Source organism: Oncorhynchus tshawytscha, linkage group LG25 (genome assembly GCF_018296145.1).
Source record: "Oncorhynchus tshawytscha isolate Ot180627B linkage group LG25, Otsh_v2.0, whole genome shotgun sequence".
In the NCBI taxonomy this organism is placed as follows: Eukaryota; Metazoa; Chordata; class Actinopteri; order Salmoniformes; family Salmonidae; genus Oncorhynchus; species Oncorhynchus tshawytscha.
Window position 1 is genome coordinate 164367 of NC_056453.1, and position 19582 is coordinate 183948.

A 19582-nucleotide genomic window follows, 5' to 3' on the forward strand; every position below is an offset into this window, starting at 1 on the left:
GTACATTCGCAATGGCTTCCAGGTATTATGATGCAATAATTTCCACTGTAATTTTACATGTTCTATCAACTGATGCTGGATTGACATGGTCATGTAGAATGTTATTTCAAATGATGCTAACTGATGTGACTCATGCAATAGAATATACACTGCTCAAAAAAATAAAGGGAACACTTAAACAGCACAATGTAACTCCAAGTCAATCACACTTCTGTGAAATCAAACTGTCCACTTAAGAAGCAACACTGATTGACAATAAATTCTGCATGCTGTTGTGCAAATGGAATAGACAACAGGTGGAAATTATAGGCAATTAGCAAGACACCCCTAATAAAGGAGTGGTTCTGCAGGTGGTGACCATTTCTCAGTTCCTATGCTTCCTGGCTGATGTTTTGGTCACTTTTGAATGCTGGCGGTGTGTTCACTCTAGTGGTAGCATGAGACGGAGTCTACAACCCACACAAGTGGCTCAGGTAGTGCAGCTCATCCAGGATGGCACAATGCGAGCTGTGGCAAGAAGGTTTGCTGTGTCTGTTAGCGTAGTGTCCAGAGCATGGAGGCGCTACCAGGAGACAGGCCAGTACATCAGGAGACATGGAGGAAGCCGCACGTAGGAGGGCAACAACCCAGCAGCAGGGCCGCTACCTCTGCCTTTGTGCAAGGAGGAGGAGGAGCACTGCCAGAGCCCTGCAAAATGACCTCCAGCAGGCCACAAATGTGCATGTGTCTGCTCAAACGGTCAGAAACAGACTCCATGAGGGTGGTATGAGGGCCCGACATCCACAGGTGAGGGTTGTGCTTACAACCCAACACCGTGCAGGACGTTTGGCATTTGCCAGAGAACACCAAGATTGGCAAATTTGCCACTGGCACCCTGTGCTCTTCACAGATGAAAGCAGGTTCACACTGAGCACATGTGACAGATGTGACAGAGTCTGGAGACGCCGTAGAGAACGTTCTGCTGGCTGCAACATCCTCCAGCATGACCGGTTTGGCGGTGGGTCAGTCATGGTGTGGGGTGGCATTTCTTTGGGGGGGCCGCACAGCCCTCCATGTGCTCGCCAGAGGTAGCCTGACTGCCATTAGGTACCGAGATGAGATCCTCAGACCCCCTGTGAGACCATATGCTGGTGTGGTTGGCCCTGGGTTCCTCCTAATGCAAGACTATGCTAGACCTCGTGGCTGGAGAGTTTCAGCAGTTCCTGCAAGACGAATGCATTGATGCTTTGGACTGGCCCGCCCGTTCCCCAGACCGGAATCCAATTGAGCACATCTGGGATATCATGTCTTGCTCCATCCACCAACGCCACATTGCACCACAGACTGTCCAGGAGTTGGCGGATGCTTTAGTCCAGGTCTGGGAGGAGATCCCTCAGGAGACCATCCGCCACCTCTTCAAATTTATTTATATAGCCCTTCGTACATCAGCTGATATCTCAAAGTGCTGTACAGAAACCCAGCCTAAAACCCCAAACAGCAAGCAATGCAGGTGTAGAAGCACGGTGGCTAGGAAAAACTCCCTAGAAAGGCCAAAATCTAGGAAGAAACCTAGAGAGGAACCAGGCTATGTGGGTTGGCCAGTCCTCTTCTGGCTGTGCCGGGTGGAGATTATAACAGAACATGGCCAAGATGTTCATAATTGACCAGCATGGTCGTATAATAATAAGGCAGAACAGTTGAAACTGGAGCAGCAGCACGGTCAGATGGACTGGGGACAGCAAGGAGTCATCATGTCAGGTAGTCCTGGGGCATGGTCCTAGGGCTCAGGTCCTCCGAGAGAGAGAAAGAAAGAGCGAAGGAGAGAATTAGAGAACGCACACTTAGATTCACACAGGACACCGAATAGGACAGGAGAAGTACTCCAGATATAACAAACTGACCCTAGCCCCCGACACAAACTACTGCAGCATAAATACTGGAGGCTGAGACAGGAGGGGTCAGGAGACACTGTGGCCCCATCCGAGGACACCCCCGGACAGGGCCAAACAGGAAGGATATAACCCCACCCACTTTGCCAAAGCACAGCCCCCACACCACTAGAGGGATATCTTCAACCACCAACTTACCATCCTGAGACAAGTCTGAGTATAGCCCACAAAGATCTCCGCCATGGCACAACCCAAGGGGGGGGTGCCAACCCAGACAGGATGACCACATCAGTGAATCACCCACTCAGGTGACGCACCCCTTCCAGGGACGGCATGAGAGAGCCCCAGTAAGCCAGTGACTCAGCCCCTGTAATAGGGTTAGAGGCAGAGAATCCCAGTGGAAAGAGGGGAACCGGCCAGGCAGAGACAGCAAGGGCGGTTCGTTGCTCCAGAGCCTTTCCGTTCACCTTCCCACTCCTGGGCCAGACTACACTCAATCATATGACCCACTGAAGAGATGAGTCTTCAGTAAAGACTTAAAGGTTGAGACCGAGTTTGCGTCTCTGACATGGGTAGGCAGACCGTTCCATAAAAATGGAGCGCTATAGGAGAAAGCCCTGCCTCCAGCTGTTTGCTTAGAAATTCTAGGGACAATTAGGTGGCCTGCGTCTTGTGACCGTAGCGTACGTGTAGGTATGTACGGCAGGACCAAATCAGAGAGATAGGTAGGAGCAAGCCCATGTAATGCTTTGTAGGTTAGCAGTAAAACCTTGAAATCAGCCCTTGCTTTGACAGGAAGCCAGTGTAGAGAGGCTAGCACTGGAGTAATATGATCAAATTTTTTGGTTCTAGTCAGGATTCTAGCAGCCGTATTTAGCACCAACTGAAGTTTATTTAGTGCTTTATCCGGGTAGCTGGAAAGTAGAGCATTGCAGTAGTCTAACCTAGAATTGACAAAAGCATGGATTAATTTTTCTGCATCATTTTTGGACAGAAAGTTTCTGATTTTTGCAATGTTACGTAGATGGAAAAAAGCTGTCCTTGAAAATGTCTTGATGTTCTTCAAAAGAGAGATCAGGGTCCAGAGTAACGCCGAGGTCTTTCAGTTTTATTTGAGACGACTGTACAACCATTAAGATTAATTGTCAGATTCAACAGAAGATCTCTTTGTTTCTTGGGACCTAGAACAAGCTTCTCTGTTTTGTCCGAGTTTAAAAGTAGAAAGTTTGCAGCCATCCACTTCCTTATGTCTGAAACACATGCTTCTAGCAAGGGCAATTTTGGGGCTTCACCATGTTTCATTGAAATGTACAGCTGTGTGTCATCCGCATAGCAGTGAAAGTTAACATTATGTTTTCGAATAACATCCCCAAGAGGTAAAATATATAGTGAAAACAATAGTGGTCCTGAAACGGAACCTTGAGGAACACCGAAATTTACAGTTGATTTGTCAGAGGACAAACCATTCACAGAGACAAACTGATATCTTTCCGACAGATAAGATCTAAACCAGGCCAGAACTTGTCCGTGTAGACCAATTTGGGTTTCCAATCTCTCCAAAAGAATGTGGTGATCGATGGTATCAAAAGCAGCACTAAGGTCTAGGAGCATGAGGACAGATGCAGAGCCTCGGTCCGATGCCATTAAAATGTCATTTACCACCTTCACAAGTGCCGCCTCAGTGCTATGATGGGGTCTAAAACCAGACTGAAGCATTTCGTATACATTGTTTGTCTTCAGGAAGGCAGTAAGTTGCTGTGCAACAGCCTTTTCTAAAATTTTTGAGAGGAATGGAAGATTTGATATAGGCCAATAGTTTTTTATATTTTCTGGGTCAAGGTTTGACTTTTTCAAGAGGCTTTATTACTGCCACTTTTCGTGAGTTTGGTACACATCCGGTGGATAGAGAGCCGTTTATTATGTTCAACATAGGAGGGCCAAGCACAGGAAGCAGCTCTTTCAGTAGTTTAGTTGGAATAGGGTCCAGTATGCAGCTTGAAGGTTTAGAGGCCATGATTATTTTCATCATTGTGTCAAGAGATATAGTACTAAAACACTTGAGCGTCTCTCTTGATCCTAGGTCCTGGGAGAGTTGTGCAGACTCAGGACAACTGAGCTTTGAAGGAATATGCAGATTTAAAGAGGAGTCCGTAATTTGCTTTCTAATAATCAGAATCTTTTCCTCAAGGAAGTTCATGAATTTATCACTGCCAAAGTGAAAGTCATCCTCTCTTGGGGAATGCTGCTTTTCAGTTAGCTTTGCGACAGTATCAAAAAGAAATTTCAGATTGTTCTTATTTTCCTCAATTAAGTTAGAAAAATAGGATGATCGAGCAGCAGTAAGGGCTCTTCGGTACTGCACGGTACTGTCTTTCCAAGCTAGTCGGAAGACTTCCAGTTTGGTGTGGCGCCATTTCCATTCCAATTTTCTGGAAGCTTGCTTCAGAGCTCGGGTATTTTCTGTGTACCAGGGAGCTAGTTTCTTATGAGAAATGTTTTTAGGGGTGCAACTGCATCTAGGGTATTGCGCAAGGTTAAATTGAGTTCCTCAGTTAGGTGGTTAACTGATTTTTGTCCTTGGGTAGACAGAGGGAATCTGGAAGGACATCAAGGAATCTTTGTGTTGTCTGTGAATTTATAGCACGACTTTTGATGTTCCTTGTTTGGGGTCTGAGCAGATTATTTGTTGCAATTGCAAACGTAATAAAATGGTGGTCCGATAGTCCAGGATTATGAGGAAAAACATTAAGATCCACAACATTTATTCCATGGGACAAAACTAGGTCCAGCGTATGACTGTGACAGTGAGTGGGTCCAGAGACATGTTGGACAAAACCCACTGAGTCGATGATGGCTCCGAAAGCCTTTTGGAGTGGGTCTGTGGACTTTTCCATGTGAATATTAAAGTCACCAAAGATTAGAATATTATCTGCTATGACTACAAGGTCCGATAGGAATTCAGGGAACTCGGTGAGGAACGCTGTATATGGCCCAGGAGGCTTGTAAACAGTAGCTATAAAAAGTGATTGAGTAGGCTGCATAAATGTCATGACTAGAAGCTCAAAAGAGGTGAGGTTTTTGTTGTAAATTGACATTTGCTATCGTAAATGTTAGCAACACCTCTGCCTTTGCGGGATGCACGGGGGATATGGTCACTAGTGTAGCCAGGAGGTGAGGCCTCATTTAACACAGTAAATTCATCAGGCTTAAGCCATGTTTCAGTCAGGCCAATCACATCAAGATTATGATCCGTGATTAGTTCATTGACTATAATTGCCTTTGAAGTAAGGGATCTAACATTAAGTAGCCCTATTTTGAGATGTGAGGTATCATGATCTCTTTCAATAATGACAGGAATGGAGGTGGTCTTTATCCTAGTGAGATTGCTAAGGCGAACACTGCCATGTTTAGTTTTGCCCAACCTAGGTCGAGGCACAGACACGGTCTCAATGGTGATAGCTGAGCTGACTACACTGACTGTGCTAGTGGCAGACTCCACTATGCTGGCAGGCTGGCTAACAGCCTGCTGCCTGGCCTGCACCCTATTTCATTGTGGAGCTAGAGGAGTTAGAGCACTGTCTATGTTGGTAGATAAGATGAGAGCACCCCTCCAGCTAGGATGGAGTCCGTCACTCCTCAGCAGGTCAGGCTTGGTCCTGACGAATCGTGTCCAGATAAAGCGTCCGGAGTGAAAAAGTTGAGGAAAAAAATATATATATATATATATAAACGGTAATTAAAAAGTAAAAACCGTAAAGTTGTCAGGTAGCAAAATAGATCGGCAACAAAAACGCACAGCAACTCGAAAACAAGTCTGCAAGTTGTGACCGGAAATGACGTCAACACGCTCAGTCTCAGTAATCACCTTGTCCAGGAGCATGCCCAGGCATTGTAGGGAGGTCATACAGGCATGTGGAGGCCACACACACTACTGAACCTCATTTTGACTTGTTTTAAGGACATCAAAGTTGGATCAGCCTGTAGTGTGGTTTTCCACTTTAATTTTGAGTGTGACTCCAAATCCAGACCTCCATGGGTTGATACATTTGATTTCCATTGATCATTTTTGTGTGATTTTGTTGTCAGCACATACAGCTATGTAAAGAAAAAAGTAATTAATAAGAATATTTCATTCATTCAGCTCTAGGATGTGTTATGTTAGTGTTCCCTTTATTTTTTTGAGCAGTGTATTTTTTTTAATGTCGGTTGAGTTAATTGAAGCACAGATTGAAGTAGCAACGTGCATGTCTCACCCATCTCAGGATCTGGGCCCGGTTTCAAAAAACAAGATATTTTCCCCCTTATGTTTTCCCTTAAAGTTTCCTTAAGTTTAAGTCAGTTGCACAAAATATTTGAAGGTGAATTTCCCCCTTAAATTAACCTTTTCACGTTTTGAGTTCCAAATATCTCTAATGGTCACCCCAGCATGAGTTGTTTTGTGCACATAATGTCAGAATGCACTCACTGTTCCAAAATGTTATCATTACGCAACAGGACAGTTAACACACACTGGCTGCTAATTATTTATGTTTCAACTTGCCAATTTCCCCCCAAAATTCTTCAAAGTTGTATTTTCTAACAGTTTGAATCGAGGTGTGTTCCGCCTCTTCATTAATTCACATAGAAGTAGCCCATTTCACTATTGTGACTATTTATGTTTGAGGCTTTACAGAGCCAGACAAACGTCTCTCTTCAAGGAAACACTTCCCCAGTGTTTTCACAGATGAAGTATGCAGACATTTGCACAGTCTTGCATGAACTGGCACATTTTCTGGCTGGACCTCACATTGCCTTTGTTGTTTTCCTTACAAACAATAACTTCGGACATATCAAAGTAAGTGCCTTATTTTCTGTCGTTTCTGTGTTGTCGTTTATACTGTAGCATACAGTATGTATGTATGGAGCATAATGTTTTTACAGTTTTATTCACACGTTTTCAAGTTCTAGTGAGAAATAATGCCTTCCGATTATTGCAGGGATTGTAATGGACACCTATGATGTGTGTAAAACTTTTTTTGAAGGTTGTACTGATTATGATGAGCTAATGCTAAGCTAATTGCCAGCAATGTGTGGCGCCATGTATATTGCCATTAGACTATGCATTATGGGTGTCACGTAAACGTCTGTCAGACCAAAGATACCATAATGAGGTGAAGGAATGGTTCACTCATCTTTCGCGTGAACTTACTTCAACATACATACTGCAAACAGACCAAACTCCTCGTCTTCTCTTATCTTTGTTTGATGACAAAAAACAAACATGGTGGCGCACACAAACTACTATCGTCGGATTACCTTTGATTTTTAGAGGGGAGCTCACACGTGATGTGCTCACACGTGATGTGATGAATTGTAATAGTAATTGCTATTAGCTAATTGATATTGTGGTTTCTGTCAGCTGAGAGCTAGCTAAATATGACTGCTTGTGTTACGTCAATCTTTCCAGGGTTAGAGCTTTCCAATCCATTCTATTCATTTCATTTCTATGTCTCTGCCTAGGTTGCCTCATGGCAACCACGCACATCTAAATACAACACAATTTAACTCAACTCAATGCAACACAACACAAAGGAAGTAGATTTACTTTGAGAGCATGGGACAATATTCATAAATGTACCAGCACTATTGAGAAAAACGGTATCTCGTGTGTCTGGTTTATGTGTAATGTGCCAACAGGCGCAAGATGACGATGCAGAGGGGCCCAACAATGTCATTGAGTACTCCATCATGAAGACAGACCCAGAAAACATATTCGACATCAACGCAGACACGGGCGAGATCAAGCTCAAGTCCTACATCAAGTCCATGGACATCGTCCAGAACATCACCAAACAGAATGACTGTACCTGGTCTGTGGTGGTCCAGGCCCAAGACAGAGGCTCGCCCTCTTTCAGCACCACCACGGTGGTCAAGATAGACATCACAGAGGCGGTAAGAGACAGTGGGAACATCTCCAATGACACCTATTTAATTTTACAGGGAAGAAAATAAACTTGGAATATGCACATGTAACTCAGTGTTTTGTGTAGATGATGCATTATTAATGGAGATTTAGATTGCAATGGGAGATTTGCATGAACGTCTCAAGTTAGGACTTGTCTCTGGCACACTAGTGGCTCTGGTCAAAAGTGGTGCATAGTTGCTTTTAGTCAAACAGTGCATCATGGGCCTCCAGAGTGGCGCAGAGGTCTAAGGCATCACTACAGACCTTGGTTTGATCCCAGGCTGTGTCACAGCCAGCCGAGACCGGGAGACCCATGAGGCGGCGCACAATTGTCCCAGCATCGTCTGGGTTAGGGGAGGTTTGACATTGCACTCTAGTGACTCCTGTGGCGGGCTTACTTCGGTAGCCAGATGTACGGTGTTTCCTCCGACACAATGGTGCGGATGGCTTCCATGTTAAGCGAGCAGTGTGTCAAGAAACAGTGCGGCTTGGTAGGGTAAAAGTAATGCACTATCTGATGGCTTTGGTCATGAATGGGACATAATGGTTGTTTTGGTTAAAAAAATAATTGTGCATGGGAAATGGATAACGTTACAATCTGTAAAATTGAAATTGAAACAGCTAGCTAGCTTACTTACAGAACATCTATGCATACATACTTTAGCTATCTAGCTAACAATTTTGGCTAACTGCCGGGTGAAACAATTCACTTAGTTAGTGATCGGCTATGAAAAACCAACTGACATTTACTATTGAGGTGCTGCCTTGTTGCACCCTCGACAACTACTATGATTATTATTATTTGACCATGCTGGTCATTTATGAACATTTGAACATCTTGGCCATGTTCTGTTATAATCTCCAGCCAGAACAGGACTGGCCACCCCTCATAGCCTGGTTCCTCTCGAGGTTTCTTCCTAGGATTTGGCCTTTCTAGGGAGTTTTTCCTAGCCACCGTGCTTCTATACCTTCATTGCTTGCTGTTTGGGGTTTTAGGCTGGGTTTCTGTACAGCACTTTGATATATCAGCTGATGTAAGAAGGGCTATATAAATCAATTTGATTTAGTTAGCTACCGCACCGCTCCTTGCTAGCAAAGGTATTGCTGCCTCCAAAACTGATAGGGGGCCTCCACTAATGTTTACATTTAGACGTATGTGACATATCCTCATTCCAAGCATACTGCTAATACTATCTTTGGGAGCCTCATGTGTGAGCCAGTGGGATGCTCACTGCATGAGTAACCCAATACGTTTTGAAGCAGTCTTTTTCAGATAAAAGGTTGAAATCAATGCGACAGAGGCATTGAGCCATGGGTTTTAGTTTGATCAAATCCCCACTAGTTAGCTATCCCCCTAGCTAGTTGGGAAACACAACACCACACACAGCTCAAACCGACTCACACGCACGCTCACTATATGCTATAACTATGTAATAACCAGGGCTTAGAGATTTTCCTGGTCAGACCACGTGCTTAGGAAAACTCTTGGCCATAGTGATCACAAATAGTTCAAGCTGCTCAATAGAACAATCCAACTGAACACGGTAATCCAAACCCAAGATATCTGTTTGTTAGTTTTTTTTAGGTTTCCACCTTGAAACATTCATAAACTATTCCCTAAATGATCTAAACTCCTCTAAATGTCAATTTTGTATTTTCAGGTCAAATCCAGATTTTTCTCCTACTTCCTGAGCCTCAAGAAGCATCCCGCAGCTGTGTTTGGGATTTGTTTTAGTGTTGTCACCTTTGCCATTGCAACGACTGTCCTCATTTCCACCCTCATTTACTGCAACACTTTGAAAAAGTCTGGCGTTCAACCTCATGGCAAGATCAGAAAGATTATACGGAGGCCTGTATAATGCCATAAACAAAGCTTGCCTTGAGATCATCCAGCAGTCTTGGTGTCCCCCCATAACATTACACTAAGACTCTTACTGTTTATATGTTGTCTTAGAAGGACACCTGTATTTGTAGCTGGTCATTGTACCATAGTGCATGATTTGTGTCTGTGAAAGAGTACAAGAGCACAATAGAATATTTTGATCACTCCTTTGAAATGAAATAGAAATCCATGATAAATGTTATGGATGAACTGTAAACTCAAAACATTTCATTTGCAATTGTGACGCTGCATGGTCTCAGTTAATAATGGGTGCCCCATCTAATCCTTCTGATCTTGTCTCAATCAAAAAAAAACAGTCAATGGGACAGGAATTATCATTCCAGACAAACTCAGATTAGTATTTTGCAGATCCACGTTTTGCAGACAGATTGTTAGCACTGACCAAGCTCCGGTAGGCGTATTTGGGGATTTTTGTTATTCTAATGTAGTGTAATGTTTTCACACTGTTTAGCTAGCTTAACACGTGTACAGATTTGGCTGTGGTGGTCTGGCAGTTTAAATGTATTATAATACACTTTGTCCCAAATTCCCATAGCCAAATAGGAACACACACAGAACCACGTAAGGTAATAAATAACTAGGATTTTCCCATGTATACTTGCAGTCTCCCATTTCAGTCCAATGGACATGACTGTGTCTCTCTGTGCTCTTTTACAGACTCAACTCAGGGGCCCTTGGGCATCCTTTTTCGTGCAGAGTAGAGACAAGCCTTTGCACATCTTAGGTATGATCGCTGGTGTCATTAGTCTCATGGTTGTGGTGACAGTCTTCATCTCCACCATCATGTTCATGCGCAACAAAAAGTCCAACAGGATCCTGCCCCACCGCCGCATCCGGAGGCGAAACAAACCACCCGTGACCTTCAAGTTCCCGAACTCTGGAGAGAAACTCCTAATCCAAGAACCAGAGGTCATGGTGGGGGTCAACTGTAGCAACTGTAACATAGCGAGCGGACACCCTCTGCCTCCAAACCACAACATGAATGTGGTGACTGGACACCATTGGTCTCCAAACCACAATGTGAGCATGGTGAGTGGACGCCATTGGCCACCACCACCGCCCAATGCCCCTGCCCTTCCCCCACTGCTCCCTGGGGGGAGGCCAGGGGACAGACAATGGGTGGTACCGACAGTATTGGGCACAGTAGCACAGATCAAGCCTAAGAGGAACAGGAACAGACCAGTTGACAGTGTGAATGCAGCACTGGTGTCTGAGCTCAAAATGAGACTGGACCAGAGGAGGTTGGCAAACTCCTCTTAGGAGAGCGAGAGAGTGAGTGTTTGTGTCTGCTTGTGAGTATTGATGAGTGGGAGTCATGATACTCAATGAAAGATATAATTCATACAGCAACTTTCAAAGTGCTTTACATTGTGTGTGTAGATGTCAACCATCAATGTGTAGAAGTCATCAGCTGTTGTTGTTTTTACTGACAAAAACATGTGATCGTCTGTGCATGCGTGTCTTTGGTTCAAAGTCTGTTCAAATCAAAGTGTATTGGTTGCGTACACAGACTTGCAAATGTTATCACAGGTGCAGTGAAATCCTCACATTTCTAGCTCCAACAGTGCAGTAATATTTAGTAATACAATAACAATACACACATAATCCAAAACAAAACCAACAAACAATTAGAAAGTTCATATTATGGACTGGTGAATCTCTGATCCATTCCTTCTGTTCTTAGTAATTTCAGGTTCTTATAGCTTACGTGATGAAGTCATAGACTAGATCTCAGGACAAGGCTCTTATTTGGCTTCTGTCCAAGCTCCTTACAAGAGCTTTTATGAAGCTTAACCTGACTAAAGGGATCAACGGAGAGAGGTGAACTCGTCTGACCACCTGAGAAAGAAGATCAACAAGCTTGGGAGTCAAGCAAAATGCATCTGAACACATTAAGGCAGGCACATTTTGGGGTAAACCAATCACATTGCGGATAATTTGTCACATCTGCCATGTAAGGACCCTTGATCAAACATGTCTAATTTCATCTATTTGTGTGGTGCATCTCTTTCCAATTGGATTCTCATTTATATTCCCCCCCAAAAAAAACATGAGTACAGAGGAAATTTGTGGATTTTAAAACCAAACATATCCCTTGTATGTGCATCCACTTACATCTTGAGCCAGCCTTTTTAAGCAATAATTGCTTATGTCCTTTGTCTAGGGGTTAGAGATAAATATGGGTTTGGCCAATGGGATCCAAGGACCAGGATGGTGGTGTTGCCGAGAAAAAGTTTGGGTATTTACTGTAAGGTGGCTAAAGGATTAGGTTCATTACCTTACGAATCACTCTGGAACAGTGTTATTCACTGCCCTCTCCTGGAGAAGAAAGGGAATAATTTATTAACCCTTTGACGCATACAATCACACATTTGTGATAATTGTTGACTGGTCCCTGCAGCGTACCATCGTAAATATGTGATTGGAATAGTAACAACAGAACATAGCTATGATAAAACAAACACGTCTAAACAGCATTGTCTGAAAAGCATCTACACAATGTTTTGTTCTGATGGGAAATAAAGGTCTTCACAACTTTATTCCTCAATTACACCTTTTATTGTAAAAGATAAATACGAATTTCGTCATCTAAACAACACATGGAACACATCTACACCCAAACTCATTGCATAAACCAATCTAAATAACATGTTGCCCTGACAATAAAATATACATAAATTTACAACTTAACAGCTAGACTTGTTTACAATGTACAACATCTCTGGTGAGCACAAGGGAGAAATGTAATATTGTTTAGAAAAGAGATCCGTGTCAGCTAAGTTAAGAGCAGCCATGTGTGTTTGTTTCCAAGCGAAAACTCCCTAATCACAGAATGCCATTCACTATAAGATGCAAATAAACAAAGTCAAAGATGGCAGTACCCATTACCTGAAAAATATTCACTTAGTTTGGCCACTGGATATTACAAATCTCCGAAGTACTTGTTACAGTGTACACAAGAACCGGAGCACATGACTTTACCAAAAAGCAAATAAGATCATCACACCAAATACAAGTCTACTGCCTAGCTGAACCATAGCTATACAGGGATAAAGCCATTTTATGGGGTTTTGTGGAGAGGGGGATTCATTTAATTTGTGGGGGGTTTCAAGTCCATGGGGGGTAGAAATGTCGATTCAACTAGGAATTCCAACTCAGGAACTCGTGCCTCTTTATAGAGCTACGACCTTCCGACTTGAATATCACTGACGTTATGATTTGACCTATGGTTTTTGTTCATGTGTTTAGTCCAGTAATCCAAATTCATAAGGCGTGATCACTAGGCCCAGACAAAGTCAAAAAGTTCCGTTACAGTTCGTAGAAACATGTCAAATGAGGTATAGAATCAATCTTTAAGATGTTTTTAACATAAATCTTCAATAATGTTCCAACCGGAGAATTCCTTTGTCTTCAGAAATGCAATGGAGCACAAGCTAACTCTCACGTGAACATGCATGACCAGCTCATGCCACTCTGGCAGACCTGTGACTCATTCAGCTCCCATTCCCCCCTCCTTCACAGTAGAAGCATCAAACAAGGATCTTAAGACTGTTGACATCTAGTGGACGCCTTAGGAAGTGTAAAATGACCCCATAGACACTATATACAATAGGCAATGAGTTGAAAAACTACAAACCTCAGATTTCCCACTTCCTGGTTGGATTTTTTTCTCGTGTTTTTGCCTGCAATATGAGTTATGTTATACTCGCAGATATCATTCAAACAGTTTTAACCTCTTGAAGCTAGGGGGCACTATTTTTATGTTTGGAAAACGTTCCCAAAGTAAACGGCCAATTTCTCAGGACCAGATGCTAGAATATGCATATAATTGACAGATTAGGATAGAAAACACTCTAAAGTTTCCAAAACGGTCAAAATATTGTCTGTGATTATAACAGAACTGATATTGCAGGCTAAACCCTGAGGGAAATCAAACCAGGAAGTGGCTTCTATTTTAAAAACTCCATGTTCCGTAGCCTGCCTTTGCTCCATTTAAAGGGATATCAACCAGATTCCTATTCCTATCGCTTCCTCAAGGTGTCAACAGTCTTTAGACATAGTTTCAGGCTTTTATTTAGAAAAATGAGCGAGAAAGATAACATCGCATCTTTGCATGGCCAGGTGCCAGCAGCTGAAAAATACAGTTGCGGTTGATATATTATCGATTATATATTTTAAAAACAACCTGAGGATTGATTATAAAAAACGTTTGACATGTTTCTGTGGACATTACGGATACTATTTGGAATTTGTCTGTGTTGTCGTGACCGCTCTTTCCTGTGGATTTCTGAACATAAGGCGCCAAACAAACAGAGGTATTTTGGATATAAAAAGAATCTTTATGGAACAAAAGGAACATTTATTGTGTAACTGGGAGTCTCGTGAGTGAAAACATCCGAAGACCATCAAAGGTAAACGATTAATTTGATTGATTTCCTGATTTTCGTGACCAAGCTACTTGATGCTAGGTGTACATAATGTTTTGTCGAGCGATCGATTAACTTACACAAACACTTGGATTGCTTTCGCTGTAAAGCATATTTTCAAAATCTGACACGACAGGTGGATTAACAAAAGGCTAAGCTGTGTTTTGCTATATTGCACTTGATTTCTTGAATATAAATATTTTTAGTAATATTATTTGAATGTGGTGCTATGCAATTCAGCACTTGTTGATGACAATTATCCCGCTAAAAGGGATGGGTAGCGTCAAGAAGTTAACTCTATTTTCTTAACTGCATTGTTGGTTAAGGGCTTGTAAGTAAGCAATTCACAGTGTTGTATTTGGTGCATGTGACATAAAATTGCATTCGATTTTTTTTAAATACAGGCAAATATATTGATAAAAGACCCATTGTCCTGGAGAAATTTACACTGATGAACATATGGGTGACTAATGACTTGAACTCATCAAAAAAAGAAATGTCCTCTCACTGTCAACTGTGTTTATTTTCAGTAAACTTAACATGTGTAAATACTTGTATGAACATAAGATTTAACAACTGAGACATAAACTGAACAAGTTCCACAGACATTGTGATTAACAGAAATAGAATAATTTGTCCCTGAAAAAGGGGGGTCAAAATCAAAAGTAACAGTCCGTATCTGGTGGGGTATGTTAGTGTTTTTTATATTGGAGAGTTGAGACCAAATCACGGACGCTGGACAGAGTGGATTTCAGTTGTAACAAAAGACAGTTTTAATGAGTCAAAGATATCTTGTCCCACAGTTTTACGTGCACGGATCTAGTTCATATAACTCTGCAAGGAGTCAGGTGAAAAAGAGGCCTTATACAAAGGTTACATTAATTTTTATACATAGAATAAAGTAGGTAGAGTCTTGTCGTTTTGGTCTTCTGACTGGTCACAAAGGGTTGGAGGCGGGCCTTGTTCTAGCCAGAGCGGGCCCCATTGGTGCACAGCAGAGTCTTGTTCTCTGAGCTCCCGACCAGTAGAGGGGGTGAGATGTGTGTTTATACAAGGAGACATTTGTGTGTCAGGAAATCTGACACAGGAGAGCAGAGGGGGTCAGTTTTATGGCTGGGTGTATGTGTTCTTGCGATGGAATGTCTTTGTTTCCTGGGGTCGGGAGACAACAAAGCTGAGGGGATAGTGTTAGGGGGGTAGTTTTATTGCTGGCTGTGTGAGCTAGTTCCTGTTTTAAGGTAAGATGACTTGAGTCAGGCGGTTTGGCTTGGCGCTGTATAATATATGAGCTATGTGTATGAATGTTTATATATATATATATATATAATATGACAGGTACCACATGAGGGAGGAGGATGTCTTCCCTGTAACGCATAGCATTGAGATTGCCTGAAATGACAAGCTCAGTCCAATGATGCTGTGACAGACCATGACGGACCCTCCACCTCCAAATCGATCCCGCTCCAGAGCACAGGTCTCGGTGTAACTCATTCTTTTTACGATAAACTTGAATCTGACCATCACCCCTGGTGAGACAAAACCGCAACTCGTCATTGAAAGGCACCTTTTGCCAGTCCTGTCTGGTCCAGCGACGGTGGGTTTGTGAGCATAGGCGAAGTTGTTGCCAGTGATGTCTCGTGAGGACCTGCCTTACAACAGGCCTACAAGCTCTCAGTCCAGCCTCAGCCTATTGCGGACAGTCTGAGGACTGATGGAAGGATTGTGTGTTCCTGATGTATCTCAGGCAGTTGTTGTTGCCATCCTGTACCTGTCCTGCAGGTGTGATGTTTGGCTGTACCGATCCTTTGCAGGTGTTGTTACACGTAGTCTGCCACTGCGAGGACAATCACCTGTCCGTCCTGTCTCCCTGTAGCGCTGTCTTAGGCGTCTCACAGTATAAACATTGCAATTTATTGCCCTGGCCACATCTGCAGTCCTCATGCTTTCTTGCAGTATGCCTAAGGCACGTTCATGCAGATGAGCAGGGACCCTGGGCATCTTTCTTTTGGTGTTTTTCAGAGTCAGTACAAAGGCCTGTCGTGGAAATTTCCTCTATTGACCAAATCATGGGAGCAAACCACACACACAAGTCAGAGTTAGTTATCAAAGTCCATCTTTAATTATATGAGCTCTATCACAATCCTGTGACTCAGGTAATTCAGTGTCTCTCAGTGAATTCTGAGAGCCCTCCCTGCATTGCAATTGCAATCCTTTAATAGCAAAGAACACACATAGTCAGACAGCATAGACATAGTAAATCGTTCAGCTTTGTTCCCTTACTCAAACCCCAGAACCATAAACCAATCCTCCATATCAACAGGCATATATCAAATTGTCATTTAGATACAACCAATTCCAAATACAACCAATCCTGGACAAACTCACGGAGAGGAGAATGAGGCTATAGGTTAAGATAGAAACAACAGAGGGAGCATAGAATGATTCCAGACACTGCCACCCTCCTTTCCCCGCTGGGAAAGGTAAGGAGTAAAAGATATGTTTACACATGATGACACTTTGACCTCTCCCCTCTCTGCGGCCCATGCAACTTAGTCTTGACATAGAACAGATAACTGCAACCCCGCCACAGTATTATACAAAAATACCATTCTGATGAAGTAACTTACACACATTTGATGAATATAAAACATCTTACATATGTTACCAACAAATTCTGATTCTTCCACGACAGGCCTCTTTTAATGCCCTAAGCTAAATTGACCATAAGCTGTTAGTGTCTTAAATCTACTGGAGACCTCTTCTTTGTATCCACCCATTCAGCATAGTTCACACACTCTTAAACCTTAGCCCCACCCATCTCTTTAAGGATTCACAAGTGAGGCCATGTACTGAACAACCAAAGCTTTCAAGTCTAAAGGCTGTTTTATACTACGGATGTGTTCGTAAATTCAATCTGGAGTACCAGAGTGAGCTCTGGACCTTGTCAGATTGTCCATTCATAAATTCAGAGCTTTTCACTCTCTGAGCGTTCAGAGCTGAAACTGGACGCTCTGGCCGAGGAGTAAGGTGGATCCGAGCGTTCTGCCCTAACAGCAGTCAAGAACCCAAGCTAACTGGCTAACGTTGGTAAGCTTGCTAGCTACTTCCAGACACAAATGAGAGAACAGGTCACTGACCATTTTACTCACTGGGTTAGGCTGTGTTTATGTTATCCAGAGTGTTGGTGACTAACTGTGCTGCTGGCAAAAATGTAATTACACTTTTTTGCCAACGCTTACTGACACCGACCATATTAAACCATTGTTTGAGTGTTCATAACTACGTCAGTTATTCTGCGCTCTGGCACACTCAGACGCGAGTGCTCTGATATCGGAGTAGATAGCCAGAGCGAATTTACCAGCTACGTCTATCGACAGTTGTCGCAGTGACATCATGAACATCCTATTGAAATGGTTACTTGCGTAGTGGAGTCTTTGTTTAGAATGTAGTTAGCTAGCTAAACAATTAACCATAATCACAACTCATATCATACAGTGGGGCAAAAAAGTATTTATTCAGCCACCAATTGTGCAAGTTCTCCCACTTAAAAAGATGAGAGAGGCCTGTAATTTTCATCATAGGTACACTTCAACTATGACAGACAAAATGAGAAGAAAAAAATCCAGAAAATCACATGTAGGATTTTTTATGAATTTATTTACAAATTATGGTGGAAAATAAGTAAGAGTGTCAAGATCAAAACTGACACCTACGTTGGGTGTTTCTGGACACCATCAGGTCAAGCGAGCAGGATCTTCTACAGTCGGACCCATAAGGGAGTAGCCAAGTCAGACCCATAAGCACAGGAGAGGCGAAGGGCAATCAGGAATGACCCAGCCGACACTCGGTGATAGCTCAAACTTGAACGAACCCCGAGAAAACGTCGCTGCCTAAGCAACTCTCAGACCACAAGCCGGGACTCCCCTGGATGGCCGGATGCAGTTGGCGACCCAGGCATTGTGTCACCACAGTGGGAGAGCAAATTAAGAACCTCTTCCAGCCCATCGGATAACGAAGGAAAGGAGGTCGTGTTGCCACCACAGCCAGCTCGGTCTGAACCATCTCCTGCCACAGACCCTCCCCCTCCCCCAGCCACAACACCATGCTCATCATAATCCCAGTACATGAACTGAGCTGCGGGCTATGTGGTGAAATAATTAAACGGGTGGGCGGCATTGTCAGACACTTTAAAATCCGTCATAGCCTGGTGAAAGTACAATATAAATGTGGCTCGTGTGGGCATTCTGGTCTCAGTAGTCATGCAATCTCCTGCCACGTTTCTAAGTGTAACGGCGCGGCAGAGACCAGGGTTGTGGCTGGGACAGCCTTCGCATGCGAACACTACAGAAAAAGCTTTGGTTCTGGGGTCGGCCTCTCCCAACATAAGTCACACGTCCATCTAGCCCTTTACTGCCAGCAGAAGTCAGAGGAAGCGAAACTGATGACAGAAAAGCAGAAAAGGAAGGAAAAAGGGCTGGACAGGAGATGAACCGCCGATACAAGCTATTTGAGGGCTACAAAGCAATCCATAGCATGGTCGCAAGTGGCCTGCCGGGAAGGACCCGAGAGCAGGTGAGGTATAAACGAAGACGTCTGAGAAAGGCAGCGACCCTAAGCGATGGTCCCGTGGAAGCCCCTGCGGCGAACAATGATTCCAGGTGGCAGTCCAACCCAGGTGATCCGCCACCCACAATACACGGGGTCCCCGACAAACTCAGAGCTGCGGTCGAGGCCTACAGGGGAATGGATGGGGATCTCAAAATCGGGACCATCACATTATCTTTGAGGGGTGTGGATCAGAATGGGGCATTGATTGAGTCCTCAGCACTGGAAATACAGAAGCTGCTGGGCAAAGTTGCGGGACACCACAGAAAGAGCGGTATGGCAAAAAGTAAGCCTATGAGCGGAAACAAGAAATGGTAAGTAAAGAAGGCGGCCTTCTGTCGACAACAGATGTTGTTTGACAAAGACCAGTCCAAACTAGCGACCCTAATCTTAGACGAGGAGGTGAAAGGTTTGTGCGCCATTCCTATGCCAGAACTCACTCTGGCCTTTGCCGACCGATGGCAGTCCAAGAAGCCTTTCAACACGCTGGGTCAACACGAGGGGCCAACAATGGTGAATTCCAGCACCTGATCTCCGCAAGAGGTATACAAAAACCTCAAAAATGAAAAAAGGGACAGCAGCGGGACCAGATGGAATGACTGGAGAAAGACTCAAGTTGGGACCCAAAAGGAGTCAAGATGGTTAGCTTATTCTCGATGTGGCTGGTCCTACCGTCGACCTTCAAAGAGTGCCGCACTACCCTAAAGCCAAAAACGTCTTATCCAGTAGAGTGGAGGCAGATCGGAAGATGGCGGACTTTGCGAAGGCCTTCGACTCTGTATCACATGAGCACCTCCAGCGTGTTCTAAAGCAAAGGGACCTCGACCAGCACATC

The 19582-nt window shown here is 43.6% G+C and overlaps 1 protein-coding gene across 3 annotated transcripts in view; it reads left to right on the forward strand.

Moving 5' to 3' along the window:
- LOC112224051 (cadherin-related family member 1-like) overlaps positions 1-11169 on the forward strand; it is a 165522-nt gene extending 154353 nt beyond the window's left edge. For 2 of the 3 annotated variants that reach the window (XM_024400117.2, XM_024387333.2), the window contains 2 exons: positions 7545-7799; positions 10373-11169. In XM_024400117.2, coding sequence (XP_024255885.1) covers positions 7545-7799; positions 10373-10975 — 858 coding nt within the window. In that variant the 3' untranslated portion in view covers positions 10976-11169. Of the gene's footprint in view, positions 1-7544; positions 7800-9473 lie in introns of all 3 variants that reach the window. The other variant, XM_024400118.2, reaches the window with a different exon arrangement.
- The last annotated feature ends 8413 nt before the right edge of the window (positions 11170-19582 follow it).